The sequence below is a fragment of the Ceratotherium simum genome, chromosome 29 (genome assembly GCF_057802395.1).
Source record: "Ceratotherium simum simum isolate JZ-2026a chromosome 29, ASM5780239v1, whole genome shotgun sequence".
Taxonomy (NCBI): Eukaryota; Metazoa; Chordata; class Mammalia; order Perissodactyla; family Rhinocerotidae; genus Ceratotherium; species Ceratotherium simum.
Window position 1 is genome coordinate 4,064,416 of NC_141928.1, and position 16,709 is coordinate 4,081,124.

At 58.2% G+C, this 16,709-nt stretch overlaps 1 protein-coding gene across 1 annotated transcript; it reads left to right on the top strand.

Moving 5' to 3' along the window:
• On the top strand, nt 1-9,204 carry MYMK (myomaker, myoblast fusion factor). Its single transcript, XM_004423627.3, has 5 exons — nt 1-150; nt 4,311-4,425; nt 5,285-5,433; nt 8,099-8,215; nt 9,055-9,204. Exons 1-5 carry the CDS (start codon nt 16-18, stop codon nt 9,202-9,204), a joined length of 666 nt encoding a protein of 221 aa, XP_004423684.1. The 5' UTR covers nt 1-15.
• The last annotated feature ends 7,505 nt before the right edge of the window (nt 9,205-16,709 follow it).

Below are 16,709 nucleotides of genomic sequence, written 5' to 3' on the forward strand. Positions count from 1 at the left end.
CTCCTGCCCCAGCCCATGGGGACGCTCGTGGCCAAACTGCTCCTGCCCACCCTCAGCAGCCTAGCCTTCCTCCCCGCTGTCAGCATCGCTGCCAAGAGGCGGTTCCACATGGAGGCCATGGTCTACCTCTTCACCATGTTCTTTGTGGCGGTAAGTCTGGGGCCTGGGGGGAGGACTCACACAGGGCACTCTCCTCGAGTCAGAGGAGAGGGGCCGTCTCTCCACCACTCTCTTGCATTGGATGATGAAGAAAAGTGATTTGGAGGTGAAAGAAAGAGCCCAGAGACCAGGAGAGAGGGTTGGGGGGCCCCCTCCTCCTCTCTGGACCTCAGTTTCCCCATCTGTGCCAGGAAGTCACTCTGGGATTAGTGTGAGTGAGACCAAGACCTCCCAAGGCCGCCGGTGGCCCCAGCTTCCCCTCCCCCACCACTCTCCCAGCTATACGCAAAGGGCAGCCGAGCGGGGAGGAGTGGGGTGAGCCAGGCCCAGGAGGGGGTTGGGGGGGTTTAGGGAATATGTAGGGCCCTGGTGAATCTGATTCCAGAATTCTGGAGCTGGCCCGAGTTCAGGAAGGCCTGCTCACATTTGCTTGTCTCTCCCTCTTGGGGCCTACATCTCTGTCTCTGGGTCCTTCTTTCTCTTTCTATTTATATGTCTGGATGGCTGCCTCTTAGCTCTCTCTCTCTCTCTGCCCCTCTCTCAGCCTCTCTCTGGGTCTCGTTCCCTGTGTTTCTCTGTTGGTTCTCTCTGCATCTGTCTTTTTGTTCATACTCTCTCTGTGTCTGGTTCTCTGTCGATTTCTGGAACTATATGCCCATGGAATTTGATCTCTTTGGTCTCTTGGTCTCTCCCTCTCTATCTTTGTCCCCCTTACCCTCCATGTGTCTCTCTGGCTCTATCTACCCATCCCTCTAGCTTCTGTCTGTCTGTCTATCTACCTACGTATCTATGTAGCTAGCTATCTGGTCAATCATCTGTCTACCTACTCAATCATCCACCCATCCATCCATCCATCTATCATCCACCCATCCATCCATCCGTCCATCCATCTATCATCCATCCATCCATCTATCATCCATCCACCCATCCATCCATCCACCTATCATCCATCCATCCATCCATCCGTCCATCTATCATCCGTCTATGTCTTAGTGCCTTCCTGCCTTCCTGTCTCTGCCGCCCTCTGACCCCCCACCTGCCCTCACTGCTGGACTCCCAAAGTGGCCCCGCTCTCTCTTTCTCCATCATCTTCCGTCAGACTCATCCTTCATTTAAGCCCAACTCCCCATGAGAAGCATGCGCTGGGGAGGTGAGCATTCCCCCAGACTCCTCATGTGGCAGTACCCGATATGTGAAAAATCGCATGCCTCCCGCCCCGGGCCAACCTCACTACCTGGCAGCAGGGCCTCTAGGGGTGAGTGTCAGGGTACGAGAAGCAGCCCTGGGTGGTGAAGTCTGTGAGCACACACTTATTTACAGACTCCTGTCCACGTGTCACGCCTGCATCCTGGCTGGCCGAACCCAAGCCCACCTGCGATGGGAGAAGCTGCGTGTACATTTGGGCTGGTGCTCCCGTAGGCAGCGAGGACCTGGGGCGGGCTGGATCCTTTGAGGAACCGGATTCCCTGGGGCTTCAGTGTCCACCTCTGGGTGGGAGAGACCTTAGTCACAATGGTGCTGGCCACGAGCCAGTGTCCAGGCTGGGGGACTAGCTGGGTCCTCTATGAGCACTATCTGATTTAGTGTTCTCAGCTCCCCCACGAGCCTGGGATCGTGATTCCCATTTGGCAGATGAAGAAACTGAGTCACGTGCATCCCTGTAGGCCTCAGACGCACACTGGAGCTCCTGGCTCCCTTAAGGCATTTTGTCGAATGCCGTCTCATTTGCTCCTTGTGGGACCCTGGCTTGGGTGAGGGCTAGGAAGTCTACTTGACAGACAAGAAATGAGGGCCAGAGCGGACATGGACTTCACTGCGGGTACAAGGGCCTTAGGGTGGGGGGAGGAGCCAGGGCTCTTGTCCCCAAGCCCATGTTAGGCCTAGCCCAGGAAACCACAGGCACTGCCCAGCCACCCCTCCCTGCCGAGGCTGGGCCGGCCCCACAGCTGCCTCCGTGCCCGGCCTCAGAGGCCCACCCAGCCCTGCCCCACCCTGCCCGGAGTGGCAGGGGCAGCTGCCTCCTGCGACAAATGTCCTCAAAGCCACACCCTGCCCCTTTCTCCCAGAGCCCCCAGAGGCACCATCACAAGTTCTGCCTCCCACAGGGCTTCTGTGTTCCCACCAGGACCCTCCTGTGACAACTGCTGTTTCTGTGCTGGACCCTGTGCTATGTGCTCTGTCACATGGAGTCCCCTGGCCCACCCCAGAGGGTATTCTCGTCCCTGTCTGACAGAGGGGGCCCTGAGTGGTCAGCCACTTGCCTGAGCTCCACGGCAAGGACCTGTTAGGTCGGCTTCCGGAGGCTATGCTCTCTCCTGCCAGCCCCCCGGCTGCACCCCACCCCCGCCAGCACCCTCACTGGGCCCGGTCGGCCCCCTGCATCAGAAGAGGGAGGGAGGCCTCGCAGGCACAGAGGCCCGGTGCCGATCGCTGCTCTGCCCCACCTCCTTGGCAGGTGGTGTTTCTCTGAATCTCACCTTCCCCTCCTGTCCAACAGAGATGAACTGAGGACCTGGTGGGAGAAGCCCCTCCTGGAGCAGCTCTCCTTCAAACAGCCCCACACCCTGCCTCCTTGACCCTGCATTCACACAGCAAACGCTTACTGAGCACCGACTGTGAGCCAGCTCTACGCTCGCCGGGAGCTGGGGTCACGGCTGGGACCAGACAGAGATTATTGCTGCTCTTGGTGGGGGCAGGGCACAGACAGTGCCCAGAATCTCACAGGGATTAAGTCTGTAATCACACGTGGTGATCTGTGCTGCAAAGGAGAGGCATGGGGTGCAGAGACAGCAGATGGTGGGGCTCAAGTGGGGGTGAGGGAGATGTAGTTCTAGAAGGAGCCAGAGGGCAGGAGAAGAACATCTGTGTCATTTGTAGGGCCTGGCTCTGCCGGCCAGAGCCATGGGGAGCAAGGGTCCTCCTCTCTCCCACGAAGATCTGAGCACCTTGATCAGGACCCACCTGAAGCTTCTCTTTCTCGAGCTAAACAGTGGTGTCCACCACCTGGTTGCTCTCTGCTAGCCTCTTCTTTGCCACTGTCACTTCCAAGGATGCAGCATCTGAAGCCCAGCACAGTTCTCTGGGTGGGTCTGACCTGAACAGAGGGAAGCAAGCCCATCTCTTCCCTTGTTCTGGACACTATACCTCCATTAATGCCTCCTAGGTGCCCCTTGGCTTTAGGTCACATTCAGTAGTGACCAGTAGGAGCTCTAAACTGACCCCGACTTGCTCGACTTGCCAGGTGACCCCGGGATCCCGTTCCCCCTGCAACGGCCCTGGCACCTCCAGCTGCGGGCTGCTCTCCTGCACGCCTCCTCCCCCTGCCGAGCAGGGCTCACCAAGAGCCGATTGTGTGGGTTCCCGACTTGTTTACGCCTGCTGAACTTGTCAAAATAATTACGTCATGTAATTAAATATTACTTAAGATGACGACATGTGTGAGCAAAAGGAGGGAGTTGTTGTTGTCTGTAAGAAATGAGTTGACTGCTTTGAAAAGAAGGCATTTTGCTTTAAAAATCGCTGTTAAATTAGGTATTGGGGAGCCCACTGTAAGAACTTAGGGGAGAGATGGGCTGAACTCAGATGGCGCGTGCAGCACTGCCCAGGGGCCCTGCGATCTTCCCTCACTCTAGAGAAGCTCCAAGTGTGAACCTCTAAAAAGTGCAAATCTCCCACCCCAGCCCAGACCTGCTGAGTCAGCAACTCTCAGGGTGGACTCAGCAACCCAAGTGCACGAGCCCCCAGGGTTCTGATGCCCAGTCGTCAGAGGGGTAAACTGTGGAAGAGGAGGCCCCATGGGCCCCTGGAGAGCAGACTGGCACCCAAAGAAAAGGCTCTGGGCTCAAGCCAAAGGCTGGCAGAGGAATGCTCACGGACAAGACTTCAGGAAACCCAGGTGTAGAGGGAATGTGTCTATCACATTTTAGGGTACCCCACCTCACGGGCTTCGTCTGAGTGACACCCAGCCTCCATCCACAAGACCCGATGAGGGGGTAGTCAGCAGTGACCCCTTGTTCAGATGGGGAAACTGAGTCAGGAAGCCATTAAGTGACTTGCCCCGGGTCTCGCAGCTAGTGAGTGCCTGGCTGGCTGGGGGCCGTGGCTCCAGCACCCCTCTGCGCCCCCGCTGACCGTCTGTGGGTTTCTGGCAGCTCTACCACGCCTGCGACGGGCCCGGCCTGGCGGTGCTCTGCTTCATGCGTCACGACATGCTGGAGTACTTCAGCGTCTACGGGACGGCACTGAGCATGTGGGTCTCGCTGATGGGTAAGTGGCCGCCCCTGGGAACCCAGCCCTGCAGACATACACCGGCCCACCCCAGGAGGAGCCAAGCCAGCTGACTCTGCACCCCCACCCCTCATCTGAGAACCTCCTCCCCTCTCCCGGGGTTCAGAGCCGAACTTAATCTATGAGAAAGAGTTGCCCAAATCTTGGATGCCCCCATTCCCATTTTTCACATCCTTTTAAAATTACACGTTTAGTGAAGGCTTGCTGTGACGAGTTTCCCAGCAGAGGCAAACAGAGGGACGGGTGGGCGTGCTCTGCCCGCTCTCTTTCCCTGGAGACCCGCTGCCGACAGCTCAGGGTTGGCCCCCCAGGACCTTTCCTGAAGCTCATACCAGCATTCACACACACAGTTTTCAGCTCGGGCCTTGAAGACGGGATCATTCAAAAGCCTCTTGTTCTGTAGCTTCTTTTTCACTTGCCCTTGTCTCACGGCAACCTCGGGACGCACTGTCCCCGTCACACGGGGGCTCCCTGCTATTCGACCAGGCCCTGTCGAGGACCCAGATCTGGCTCCCATTCTATTTGTACATCTTTGTGTCTGCGTCCCGGCGGTCCTATGGACTAGTCATTCCTAGTCACTCGTGTATTGATCGCTTATTAAAGCCGCTTCCTGCTGGCGTATACCAGGCTGCTCTGCCCGTGGGAAAGCAGCAGCCTGCCTTTCCTTTAAAACCAGCTGCAATTCAGACCTCTCCGTGACCAGGCGGGACCTTGGGGTCCCACTGGTTCAGGTGACACCACACCTGGGCCCCTAAGGGACGCCTCCTGGGGGAGCAGCGGCCAGGAGGGGCAAGAGAGGCCATTCACCTCTCCCAGTTTCTCTCCCGGGCCCCTGCAGCTCTAGCTGACTTCGACGAGCCCAAGAGGTCGACTTTGGTGATGTTCGGCGTCCTGACCATCGCCGTGCGGATCTTCCACGACCGCTGGGGCTACGGGGTGTACTCGGGCCCCATCGGCATGGCCGTCCTCATCATCACGGCAAAGTGGGTGCGTACCCTGTGAGCCTCGACAGATGGGGCACCCCTCCCGACAGTGACTCCTCCGGCCTTGGGGTCTCCACTTACCTCCTGCCTCATGGGCGGGCGGGCTGGACACAGGGCTTCAGCTAAAACATGTAGAAAATGACCATTGGGTGCCCAAGCCAGGCAGACCCAGTTTGTATCATGTCTGTACTCACTAGCTCTGGCTCTAACCTGAGTTACTGGACCTCTCTGTCTCCGTTTCCATATCTGTAAAGTGGGTAATACAGTAACAGTCCAGGACCGACCTCATAGGGTTGGCTCCAAGATTAATTGACATAATGCATCTTAAGTCCTGCGCAGAACATGGCTTCTAATGTGCTCAACAAATACGAGCTATTTTATTATTATTATTATCATTATTATTATTGTTGCTGTTATTGAAGAGAATGGCTGCTTTAGAGATGCAGTATCAATTGGAAATGGACTGGGTTAATCTGGGAAGACTTCCTGGAGGGGGTGAGCCTTGGGTTTAGTTCTAATGGGAGGGAGGATGTGGTGTGAGGTGGACAGGAAAATGGAACTGCTCATGAGCACTGAAGCAGCCTGAGCAGAGGTTTCCAACACTGACGGCCCGTTGTCGGGCACTAGGGGACCTGGCACCCACAAGGCCCTTTACATGTGGTCCCCAAGCCTCCCCGCACCCTCTGACATACCAAAGCTTTCCTGACTGCAAGGACCGAAAGCGACTCAGACCAGCCCAAGCGAAAGAGGGATGCTGCATCAGGATGGAGCCAGGGGCATTTCCCGGGACCCCAGAGCAGGGGAGGAGCTGAGCCTGGCAGGGACCAGAACAGAGACTCGGAAAGAGGAGGGCACTCCTCAGGGAGAGGGATCCGGCTGGCAGCTGGTGTGGAAGGCACCCACCAACCCATTTTAGAGGCTCAGGAGGGAAAATCAAGTTCTGGTGGTGAACTTTCAAAACACACTCCACTCCTCTCCACACCCGGGGAGTAGAGGATTTGTTTTGCCATTTGGTTAATGAAGAAACTACAGCTCAGAGAGGTCAGTGACTTAACGAGAAGTCACAGCAGGACAGCGCCAGGCCAGGCCTCAACTTTTCAAGCAAGAGAAGGGCAGGAGCCTCTTTCCCACTCCAACTTAGGGAAGCAAAGCCGGCCCTGGGCTGACCCGGGAGGCGCCGGAGCCGCCTGTGAGAGGGGAGGAAGTGCTGGGTCTGCCTCGTCTGGACCCAAGGAGGGACCCCGTTGATTAACATGCTGGAATGCGTAAACACAGGGAGCCCTGGGTCTGATAACTCGCTCCTCCCGGCAGGAAGTGGGAGAAAGGCTCCTTGTTCTGCCCTGGAGGCTGCTCCTCCTACAGATCTTGGCTGCCTCTGAATCTGGGCTGGACTTTAATTAGCCAGAATAGCAGTCACTCACTAACGTCCCCACGAAGTGCCACGGGGACTTCCACGGCCTTCGGGCTGTGGATCTGGCCACCAGAACCGAGAGAGCTGCCTGGCTCCCTACATCTGGGGCTCAAATCATGTTTTCTAGACCATTGAACGTGGAGTTTATTTTGGATTTTCAAGGACAGTTATTTCCTGGAATGAGGGTGGATTTTTCTCCTGGAGGCTCGTCCCTCCTTGAGACAGGGCTGGGACCAGCAACCCCCAGGCAGAGGAAGCTGGGAGAGGTGGGTAAGGGGGGCTGCAGGGCAGGGCCAGTCCAGGGCGTGACCTGGGGCAGGATTCTCCCATCTGAAGGTACGGGTTGGCCAGAGGAGGGCTTCCCGGGCAGCGGCCGCCCACATGCAGGGTCATACTAGCCGTACCCACACACCACCCACACTACCTCAGGTCCTGATTCCTCATCGGCAATGGCAGATTCCAGAAAACTGAAAAACGGACGTTATTTCATCATTCATTTGGTGGCAAACCCTGCCCTGACCCAGCACGAGGCTATGCACGGTTTGTGGGTGCTCCCCCGGCAGGCTTGTGCAATTAGGGGGTGCCACCCCAGCGTTGTGGCTCCTACAATACTTGACCTTGCTGAGCCCACCACATCCTGCACCCTGAAACACCGCATCACCAAGGGGTCAAGTTTTCAGGATGTGGACCCGCGTGCACTTCATCTTTTTGTGTACGCGAACCCATTTTCTTAACCATAAATCCCACCTGAGCCTCACTCTAAGCATCAGTATCTGAGAAACGACAGGTTTAGCAGCTGGTCAGGTGTGTCTAGTAAATATGATGATGAGTCCATTACCTATGAAATCGACGAACGGGTCTCGCGGATCACCAGGCAGGCACCCCGTGGGCCACTCTGGCGGGCGGGTCCAGCTCTCCAACACCCCTTTGCTGTAAATAATCAGCACGTCCAGTCCTCCCAGGGCTCCCCTCTGGCTGGGAGAGGAAACGGGGCCTCTTTACATCCCAAAGAGGCAGGGAGGGGCAGGGGGTCCTCACGGGGCAGACTGGCCCAAGGGGTTCCCAGCCCAGTCACCCAGGCTGTGGTCTCTCTCGGGTCCTGCAGCCGGAGGGCCGGGCCCGTCAGAGCATCTCCCTGAGCCCCATCCTCCCCCGAGGATGGTCAGGGTGCCAGTGCCCAGGGCCCCCTGGAGCCGGCTCAGGGCGGCAGTTCCCCGTGCTGTGACCTGAGAGCTTCTCGTCAACATCCTCCCCGCAGCTGCAGCAGATGAAGCAGAAGAAGGGTCTGTACCCCGACAAGAGTGTCTACACCCAGCAGATAGGCCCCGGGCTCTGCTTCGGGGCGCTGGCCCTGATGCTGCGCTTCTTCTTCGAGGTACCGGGTCTGGAGGGCGGAGAAGCGGCCTGTCCACAAGGGGCCCCTTCAGCCCTGGTGCTCTCGTCTGGGGGTGACAGGGCGCTCTCTCAGGGAGGCTCCAGCAGCATCGCGCTCCTGCGGGTGTCAGGGTGCCTCCCTCCAATCACAGCATGGTCCGTCCCCAGCACCACCGGCATCGCTGCCTGTGTGGAGCTGGGGGCACGCAGAAAGCTTGCGTCTGAGATGAGGTACACGGCCCAGAGGGGCCTGGGGCTGGAGCCTGCACCTGGAGGAGGGAGGAAGGGAGAGAAGGAGGAGAGAAAGAGAGGGGAGAGGGAGAGGATGGAGGAAGGGAGGAGGGAGAGGAGGAGGGAGGAAGAGGGGGAAGTAGGAGGGAGAGGAGGAGGGAGGAAGAGAGAGAGGGAGGAGGGAAAGGAGGAAGGAGAGGAGGAGGGAGAGGAGGAGGGAGGAGGGAGAGGAGGATGGAGGAAGAGAGAGGGAGGAGGGAAAGGAGGAGGGAGAGGAGGAGGGAGAGAGGAAGGGAGGAAGGGATGTGGGAGGCAGGAAGGGAGGCAAGTAGGAAGGAGCCCCAGCCTCATTGTCAAAGGCCCAAGGAATGGCATAGACTTTCCGTGCTCTTGGGATTTGGTGGTGGGAAAGACCACCGTGGGCTGACGGTGAGGGGAGGCTCCTTGGAGGAGGCACTTGGCCAGACTCTCGAGGACCAGTGGGGTTGCTGGGGAGGAGGCCTATGGACCTGGCACGCGGCAGAGGCAGAGAGCAGCGGGGGGCCAGTGGGGGGGCTTGGAGAGGAGGGGAGGGGGCTGAGGCCGCAGACTGACCCCCCGCCCCCGCAGGACTGGGATTACACCTACGTCCACAGCTTCTACCACTGTGCCCTGGCCATGTCCTTCGTCCTGCTGCTGCCCAAGGCCAACAAGAAGGCTGGAAGCGCGGGGCCCCCAGCCAAGTTGGACTGCGCCACCCTGTGCTGTGCTTGTGTCTGACTTTGCAGACCCTGCCCCTCCAGGCCCTGCCCTCCCCCAGCTCACACCTGCAGAGTCCTCCCGTCCTACCCCACCCTAGGGCATCCAGGAGAAACGCCCCTTCTCAGATCCTGAGAGGTCCCCAGGGACTTGGGGAGTACCTCACGGAGTGCTCCTTGAGAACCCACTTCTTAGGCTTCTCCTGGGTGCTCAGCACCACGCTGGAAGGAAGAGAACTTCCTCCCCTCTCCTGGGCCATGGCCACGACGGATCCGTGTGTCCACAGAACCCTGGAGCCAGCGTCTGTCCTCCCCGCTCCCCTCCCTCCTCACCCAAAAGTCCTAGCCCAGTCCCCGCCACAGAGGGCTCCGCCTGCCACCCTGGTCCCGTGTCCTCCCCACGCTGTTTTCTCCTGGAAACTGCTATTGCCACTCCTGTCTCAGGCCCGCAGGCTGGGGGCGCACCCATTTAGGGAGCTGGGCCAGGGGTCCAGCTCTGTCCCTGGCTCAGGCCTGCCTGTCTCTTGGCCGCCCATCCCCCTGGATTCAGCCGGGCCCTGAATCAAGCCGTTTCAGTAACAAGAACCACTAAGATGCTTCTCTATTTATTGACCTTACTTTGTGCCCAAACGCTTTACACGTGTCATTTCATCTCATTCTTAAACCAAGTCTTCGAGCAAAGCGTGTCATTCCCATTCTACAGACGGAAGCCTGAGGCTTGGGGTAAACTGCTTGTTCAAGGCCCAGAGCTGGGGAGAGCAGAGCCAGGCCGCAGCCCACGGTCCACGCGTCCCAGGGCCGTGCCGGGCCACCTCACTCTGGAGCTGACCGTGCACAAGGCGTGAGCGCCTGCGTTGGTCCTTGGAGCACTCTGCCGGCTTCCAGCCCTGCCCTCGGCCCCCCAGCCTGGGAAGGTGGGTCGGGGCGAGGGGACCTCGAGCAGAGGCCGCGGGCCCGCACGCTGGGCTCAGGGACGGTCAACCTGCCCCGGCCAGAGCCTGTCTGCACCGGGCCCCGGGGGGTGGCAGGAGCGGGCCTCCCAGACATCACCTCACAAACCTGAACCTCCCCCGCAGCCCGGCCTAGCCCGGCTTAGCCCGGCTTCCGGAACGATCTGGGCACATCTGTCAGGCAGGAAGTTACCTACACCTGTCTGGGGCCTGTTTGTGTTTCCAGACCGTGCAGTAACCCACGTCCATGCCCACCACATGGGGTGGCCCGTTATTCGTCCTAAAGTCACCCCTTGCACACCTCAGGGGCTGGGAGAGAGCTGGCTCCAGCACCCGGGGCTGGGGACAAGGGGAGCCCCTTGGTCAGGTGCCCCCATCTGTCAGCCCCCTTGACTGCCCAGAGGTACCGAGTCACGGGGCCTGGACACCCACAGCCTAGCCCTGGCTCGGCCCCTTTCTGTCCCCACAGCCCGTTAAAGACAGAGCAGCCCGCTCAGCTCCTCACACGGGCGCTCGGGGTCTTCGCCAAGCCCTGGGGGCAGGAGCACGTCATCACTCTGCTTTCCAAGCGAGGAAGCTGAGGGCCATCCCCCCCACCCCCCCCCCACGTGTCCCCATCATAGGGCAGAGGGCATGGTCACGGAGGGGCCTCTCCCCAACCCAGCCCTGTGCCCTGGAGGAGGGCAGGGGCAGGCATATCCTCCGTTGGCTTCCGGTCTGGGTGATGAGGTGCAAGCACATACACGCACACGGCACATGTGTGTACACACATGCTTATATATTTGCACACACGTGTACACGCACACGCCATGAAGAGATGGGGCATCCTGGAACTGGCGTCTTCCCCTCTGGCCCCTCACCCAGCTCCACAAGAGGAGACTCATAAGTCTCAGCACCAGGAGGTAAGGAGAGGGGCAGTGGGGGACACTCGGGGTGGCCTGGGGGCATCGATCCAGAAACAGGTATCTGCCAGGTGGCTGGCCTCCATCCATCACCTCCCCCCATCCCCTGCCCCCATCACCTCCCCACCCCCTCCCCCATCACCTCCCTCCCATCCTCCTCGCCCCCCCACACAGCGAGCACGCCCCAGCTCCCAGCTCTGCGGCAGCACATGGAAAATTGGAGGCAGCAGGATGCTCCCGAGCAGGGAGGAGGCAAGAGCCCTGCCAAGCGCGTAAGGGCCGCACTAACAGGCTCCTCACTGTGGCCGCACTGATTTATGAGGCTGTCTGGGAGCCCGGCCAAGTCTGTAAGTCATGGACAATTAGGAGGCGTGCTCCAGCCCTCAGCCCCGTCCGCCTCTCGGGCTCCAGGCCCAGCTGCACCCCTCCCAAACAGCGTCGGCTCCCACGGAGACCCCTCGGAGGGCCCCAGGGTGCGGGTCCTGAGTCTACTTTGCAGATGAGGACACTGAGGGCCAGGACACCTTGGACATTGGCCGCTGAGTTGGTGGCAGTGCCCGGGGTCTTGCCTGTCATCCCAGCGGCATCTTTGGCTCAAAGGCCCACTTTGACATCTTGGGAGCTCTACCCAAGGGCCAGGAGGGCAGTACCTGGGAAGGGGACAGAAAGGGAGGAGGCCACTCAGAACAGCCACCCCGACACCTCCAGACTAATAAGGAAGAGATGTCATGACCTTCATACCAAACACCTCCGAATCCCAGTGTCGTCGGGTGCCGGGGTCTTCGTGCCCCTGGAGTCTGGGAATCACGGTACCTGGTGCCAGGAAGAGCTTCCGAAGCATTCCACCCCACCTCGGGCTCCGACAGGACACCTCCCACCCAGCCTGATAGAGCTCTAGGGAACCAGGAGTCCTGAGATTTCCTCCAGTGAGTGCCTGAAACGTGGTCCTAGATGCTCCTGGAGGAGCACTGTGCAACAGAACTTGCTTTGATGGTGGAGACGCTCTGCCGTCCAGTAGGGCTCCGCTCGCCGCACGTGGCCCCGAGCATCTGAAATGTGGCTAGTGGGATGGGGGCACTCAATCTTTAAATGTCAGTTGGTGTTAATTAATTTAAATGTAAATAGCCACATGTGTAAGTTTGCAGATATGATATGGGATGCCCGGTTACATTAGAATTTCAGACAAACGATAGGTCATTAACTCGCCCACATATGTCTCATGCAGTATTTGGGACATACTTGAGTGAGACACATTTATGCTAAAAAATTACTTGCTGTTCACCTGAGATTCAGGTTCGACCTGGAGTCCTGTGTTTATCGGACAGTGCTGCCCCGTGCTAGCGGCTCCTGCTTAAGACAGCACATCTATAAGAGATAAGTGGATGGGCAGCTCCCTGGACATATGGTGTTGGGGATCCTGGGTTAAGCCAAATGACACAGGCAGAGGGGCTGCGGGGTCCAAGAGACAGGGACAGGATGGGGTCCTCCCTTCGCCGGATCCTTCCTGAACCTGGGGTGGGGGGCACAGGCCCCGAAATAGCCTCCCTGGGCCTGGGCTTGCCTTCTAGACCCTGCAGAGCAAGGAGCAGAAGCAGCTGATGCCCTGGCCTGACCACACACGTGCCCCGCGCCCAGGCACACGCCCCTCCGTGCACACACACTCAGCTCGGGGAGGGCGCCGCACACCTCCGGCCGCCCACACAGAGAAGTATTATAAACATCTGCAACAACGTAGACAAAACAGTCTATTGTAGCAGCCCCTCCGCCTCCCGCCCCCGGCCCCCGGAGCTGGGGTGAGGTTGGCATAGCGTGGGGAGCGCCTGGGCCCCCGCCAGGGTGTCCTCTGTTTGCACAAGCCGAGGTGTTTTCGTCTGAGGGCAGTCTGTGTGCTGTGGCCTTTGTCGTGTCTGCTACTGAAATTTCCTGTCTCTGTTATTCTCTTCTCCAGTAAGACCATCTGAAACCCAAAACTTTTATTGCCCCTTTTAAAAAGGCTTTCCAGCTCCCATCCACCTCGGACGCTGTCCTGCTCCCGGGGCTGCGATTGTAGTTAGGAGAAGCTGCCGCTGCAGGAATTCGCACTGGTCTCGGCCGCAGGGGCTTGGCGGGAGGGCCTGCAGGGAGGAGGGCCAGGTATGTGGGCAAGACTAATTCTGCAGAGTCGGCAAGAAGCCCCAGGGCGGACATTGTGGCTTGCTGGTTAGCTGGTTAGCTGGTTAACAAAGCTAGCTGAACAACATGGTTAGCGGCCACACAGGGCACGCGCCGCCGGGGGACCTGGCTGCTATCCTGGCCACCCCCGCCCAGCTCGCTGCCCCGGGGCCCGGCTCTTCCCATCTCTGCAGCCAGCGTCCTCGCCTCCGACTGGGAGCAGCAGCCTGGCTCTGCCGGGCACTCAGGCCTGTTACAGAGAACTGAGTCAGAGGCTGGCTGGACTGGAAAGGTCTCTGGAAAGTAGAAAGGGCAGAAAGAGGAGGCGGGAGGGCAGGGGGTTCAGGTGTAGAGGCGAGGAAATCAGCCTGGGTCCAACTCTCCCTCTACGGCCGCAGGCAAGCTCCCTGCTTTCTCCCAGATCTCCTGGCCTCAGTTTCCCCATTTTTAATAGTGCCCACCTACGAGTGATGTCAAGATTAAATGAGATAACTAAATACAAAGCACTTAGCACCTAATTTTTTAAATGGCTTTTTTTTAATGGCATCATTATTATTTTCATTATCAGTTATCGTGAGCAAGCAAGGGGGTCTCTAGAATGTAGTAGAGGGGTCCTTACCATCAGGGGACTTTCACCCTAGTCATGGCACCAAATACCCCCTTTCCAAGGAAACAAAATGCTTCAAACCGAGTGTTTATTATGGATTAAGGAAGTAAGCAAAGAAGGCTGCCTGGAAGAGGCAGGTTTGAGACTGAAACTAGAAAAGCAAAGTGGACAGAACCACATGAGCCTGCAGATGCCTGGCTCTCGGGCCTCATCTCTGACGGCTTCACAGTTCCATGGTTCTGAGTCTCACCATTCCCCTGTGCACTGAACCTCCCCCCACCTCCTGCTTCCTTCCAGTCAGAGTCACAAGAAAACCACAGCTGCCTCGATGGAGAGAATGGTGCCAACAGCTGGACTGTCCTTACTTCCATCGCTGGCACGATGTGTGTTCCAGGACAAGAGAGAGGTGGTTAGGCCTGGTGTGCGTCTGTCTGTGCTCACGGTCACCCGTGGCCAAAGCTGGCCATGCTGGGCCTTTCTCCTACCTGTAGCTGTCTTGCTGGCAGGAGGCTCGTGGCTCCTGGAAGAGCCCACGCTTGAGAGATGACTAGTCAGTGCCCTCAGAAGTCTTAGCCTTGACCCTTTGCTGACCTGTCCCCCAGGAGCAGGATGCAGGGGCTCATGCACTGGGAAAGTAACTGGCTCTGGAGTGCTCACTCCCCAGGAGCCCTGTGACCTTGGATGACCTTCAGCCCCCAACATCTCTAGAAGTAGGGACCAGTGCTTATCCTGCTGGGGCCGTCCAACGGGATGATGGAGGTCACGGCACCTCCCCAACACTCCCCACTGCAGACAACCTGTCTGGCTCAGGAAGGCCAGCAGAGGCTCACAGGACCCTCCATCTCACCAGCAAATGGGCGCCATATTGTCAAGCTGCCGTCTTGCCCAGAGTGAGTAGGAGCATGAACTCTGCGTCACCCACCCATGTGAACTGTGGAAAGGCAGAAGGACGACAGCTTGATCCCGCCCCCAAGGGAGCCCCTTTAGCGGGGGAGACAGAGCTCCCCCAGGAGGCAGGCAGCAGATGCCCCAGGTTTGGGGCCAGGCTGAGTGGGCCTGGCTCTCTGGACTGAAGGTCGCAGGGAAGGAAAAGCCAGCATGGTCTGGAACTGCACATCCAGCCCAATTACTTTCTTCTCTTCCGAGAAGTTGGGCCTCTCGTGCCTTCATTGGGTTTTGTTTTCCTAACAGCTCGGCTAACAGGAGTCTCTGGCCAAGGGCTCCAGCCGGAGCCAGGCTATCGGGTAGCTGTGGCCACATCTGGAAGACGTTTGGCAGAGCCCCTGGCCCCCCGCACCGCGGCAGCGGGCCTCAAAGCCGCAGCTGATAAGCGCCTGCTGCCGGCTTGGGCTCCGGGAAGCTGCCGGCCTCAGATCAACAGCCCTGACTTCCAGGGCTGGGAGGGGAGGGGCAGAAGGAACAGGGCGTTCTCTGGCCTCAGGTCTCTAGCCAGTTCCAGAAATCACATAATGGCAGAACCCAAGATGTGGGCACAAAAGGCGCCCTCAGAAGTGGCGAGGGCTGGTGGATCCCTCCGCAGACGCCTGCTCATCCCTGCTGAGCCTCTCGATGCCCACGTCCCACGAATCACCCCCATGTCAGACTTGACATCCTGGAAGAGGCTCTCACACCCGCGATCCCATCCTCATCCTAGTACATCTTGGCTATCTTGGCTGTCTCCATTCCACAGGTTGGAAAACTGAGGATCAACGAAGTGTCAGTGTGCCTGAGACCTCACGCTCATAGAGCCGAGACTTGACCCCGTTTGGCTTGGGGTTTCATAGTCCTGAGTGCTGTCTGCTGCCCCTCATGGCCTCCCTTGTCCTCTGCCTGATGGCACAACTTCGCTGTGGACAATCCGCTGGGCGCTGCACTGTACTCTAGTGCTCAGGGACTGGGCTGCTGGGTTCACTGCTCCCGTTGTGCAGTGGTGGCTCCCCCACAGCGCGGGAGCCCTGGGCCACCCCCCCCCCAAGCCTGGTGCGTGACTGATCATGCAGGCAGCGCCCGGCCGATAAACCAGTGCAGGATTCAGAAAAGGAGCAATGAAGGAGAGGAGGCGGAGGGAATAGAAGGCCAGCCGCTGGCTTCCATCGTGCCTTCCGGACACTTCCATGAGCTGCTTGGCTTCTATTGACTCTTGAGCCTCTCAACCACCCTCTGAGACAGGCACCATGATCGCCCCCATTCTGATTTCCATGATGGTGTCTTCTTTCTTAATTTGCAGAGAAGGGGGTTTTCAAGCTATTTGATCATTGTTATTGTTATTGATTTCTGACTGGTGCTGAGGTCAGTCTGTGAGATGCTGATGCTGTGAAATGGGCTAAGATTTGCCTCATGACCCAGGATGTGGTCAATTTTCCTGACCGCCCAGTGGGGTCTGCAAAGGATGTGTCCTCTTCACGTTCTGTACAAGTCCATCAACTCGAGCTTGTTGATTGAGTTGTTTAAATCTTCTAATCCTTCTAAGTATTTGCTGTCAATTACTGAGAGGCGGGGAATGAATCTCCTACTTGGGAAAGAACAACCTTTAAAACAAAGGATGCGGGGGGGCTGGGCCAGTGGCATAGTGGTTAAGTTTGTGCACTCCGCTTCCGTGGCCCAGGGTTCGCACGTTCGAATCCCAGGCACGGACAAACACACCACTCAACAAGCCATGCTGTGGCAGCGTCCCATATACAAAATAGAGGGAAATGGGCACAGATGTTAGCTCAGAGCCAATCTTCCTCAGCAAAAAGAGGAAGATTGGCAACAGATATTAGCTCAGGGCCAATCTTCCTCACCAAAAAAAAGACAAAAACAAAAGATGCTGGGACAAACGAAGGTCCCCATGTAAAAAAAATGAGCCTCATCCCTTACCTCACACTGTGCCCCAAAATTAACTCGGAAAAATCAGAAAGCTTCTAGCATAGCATAT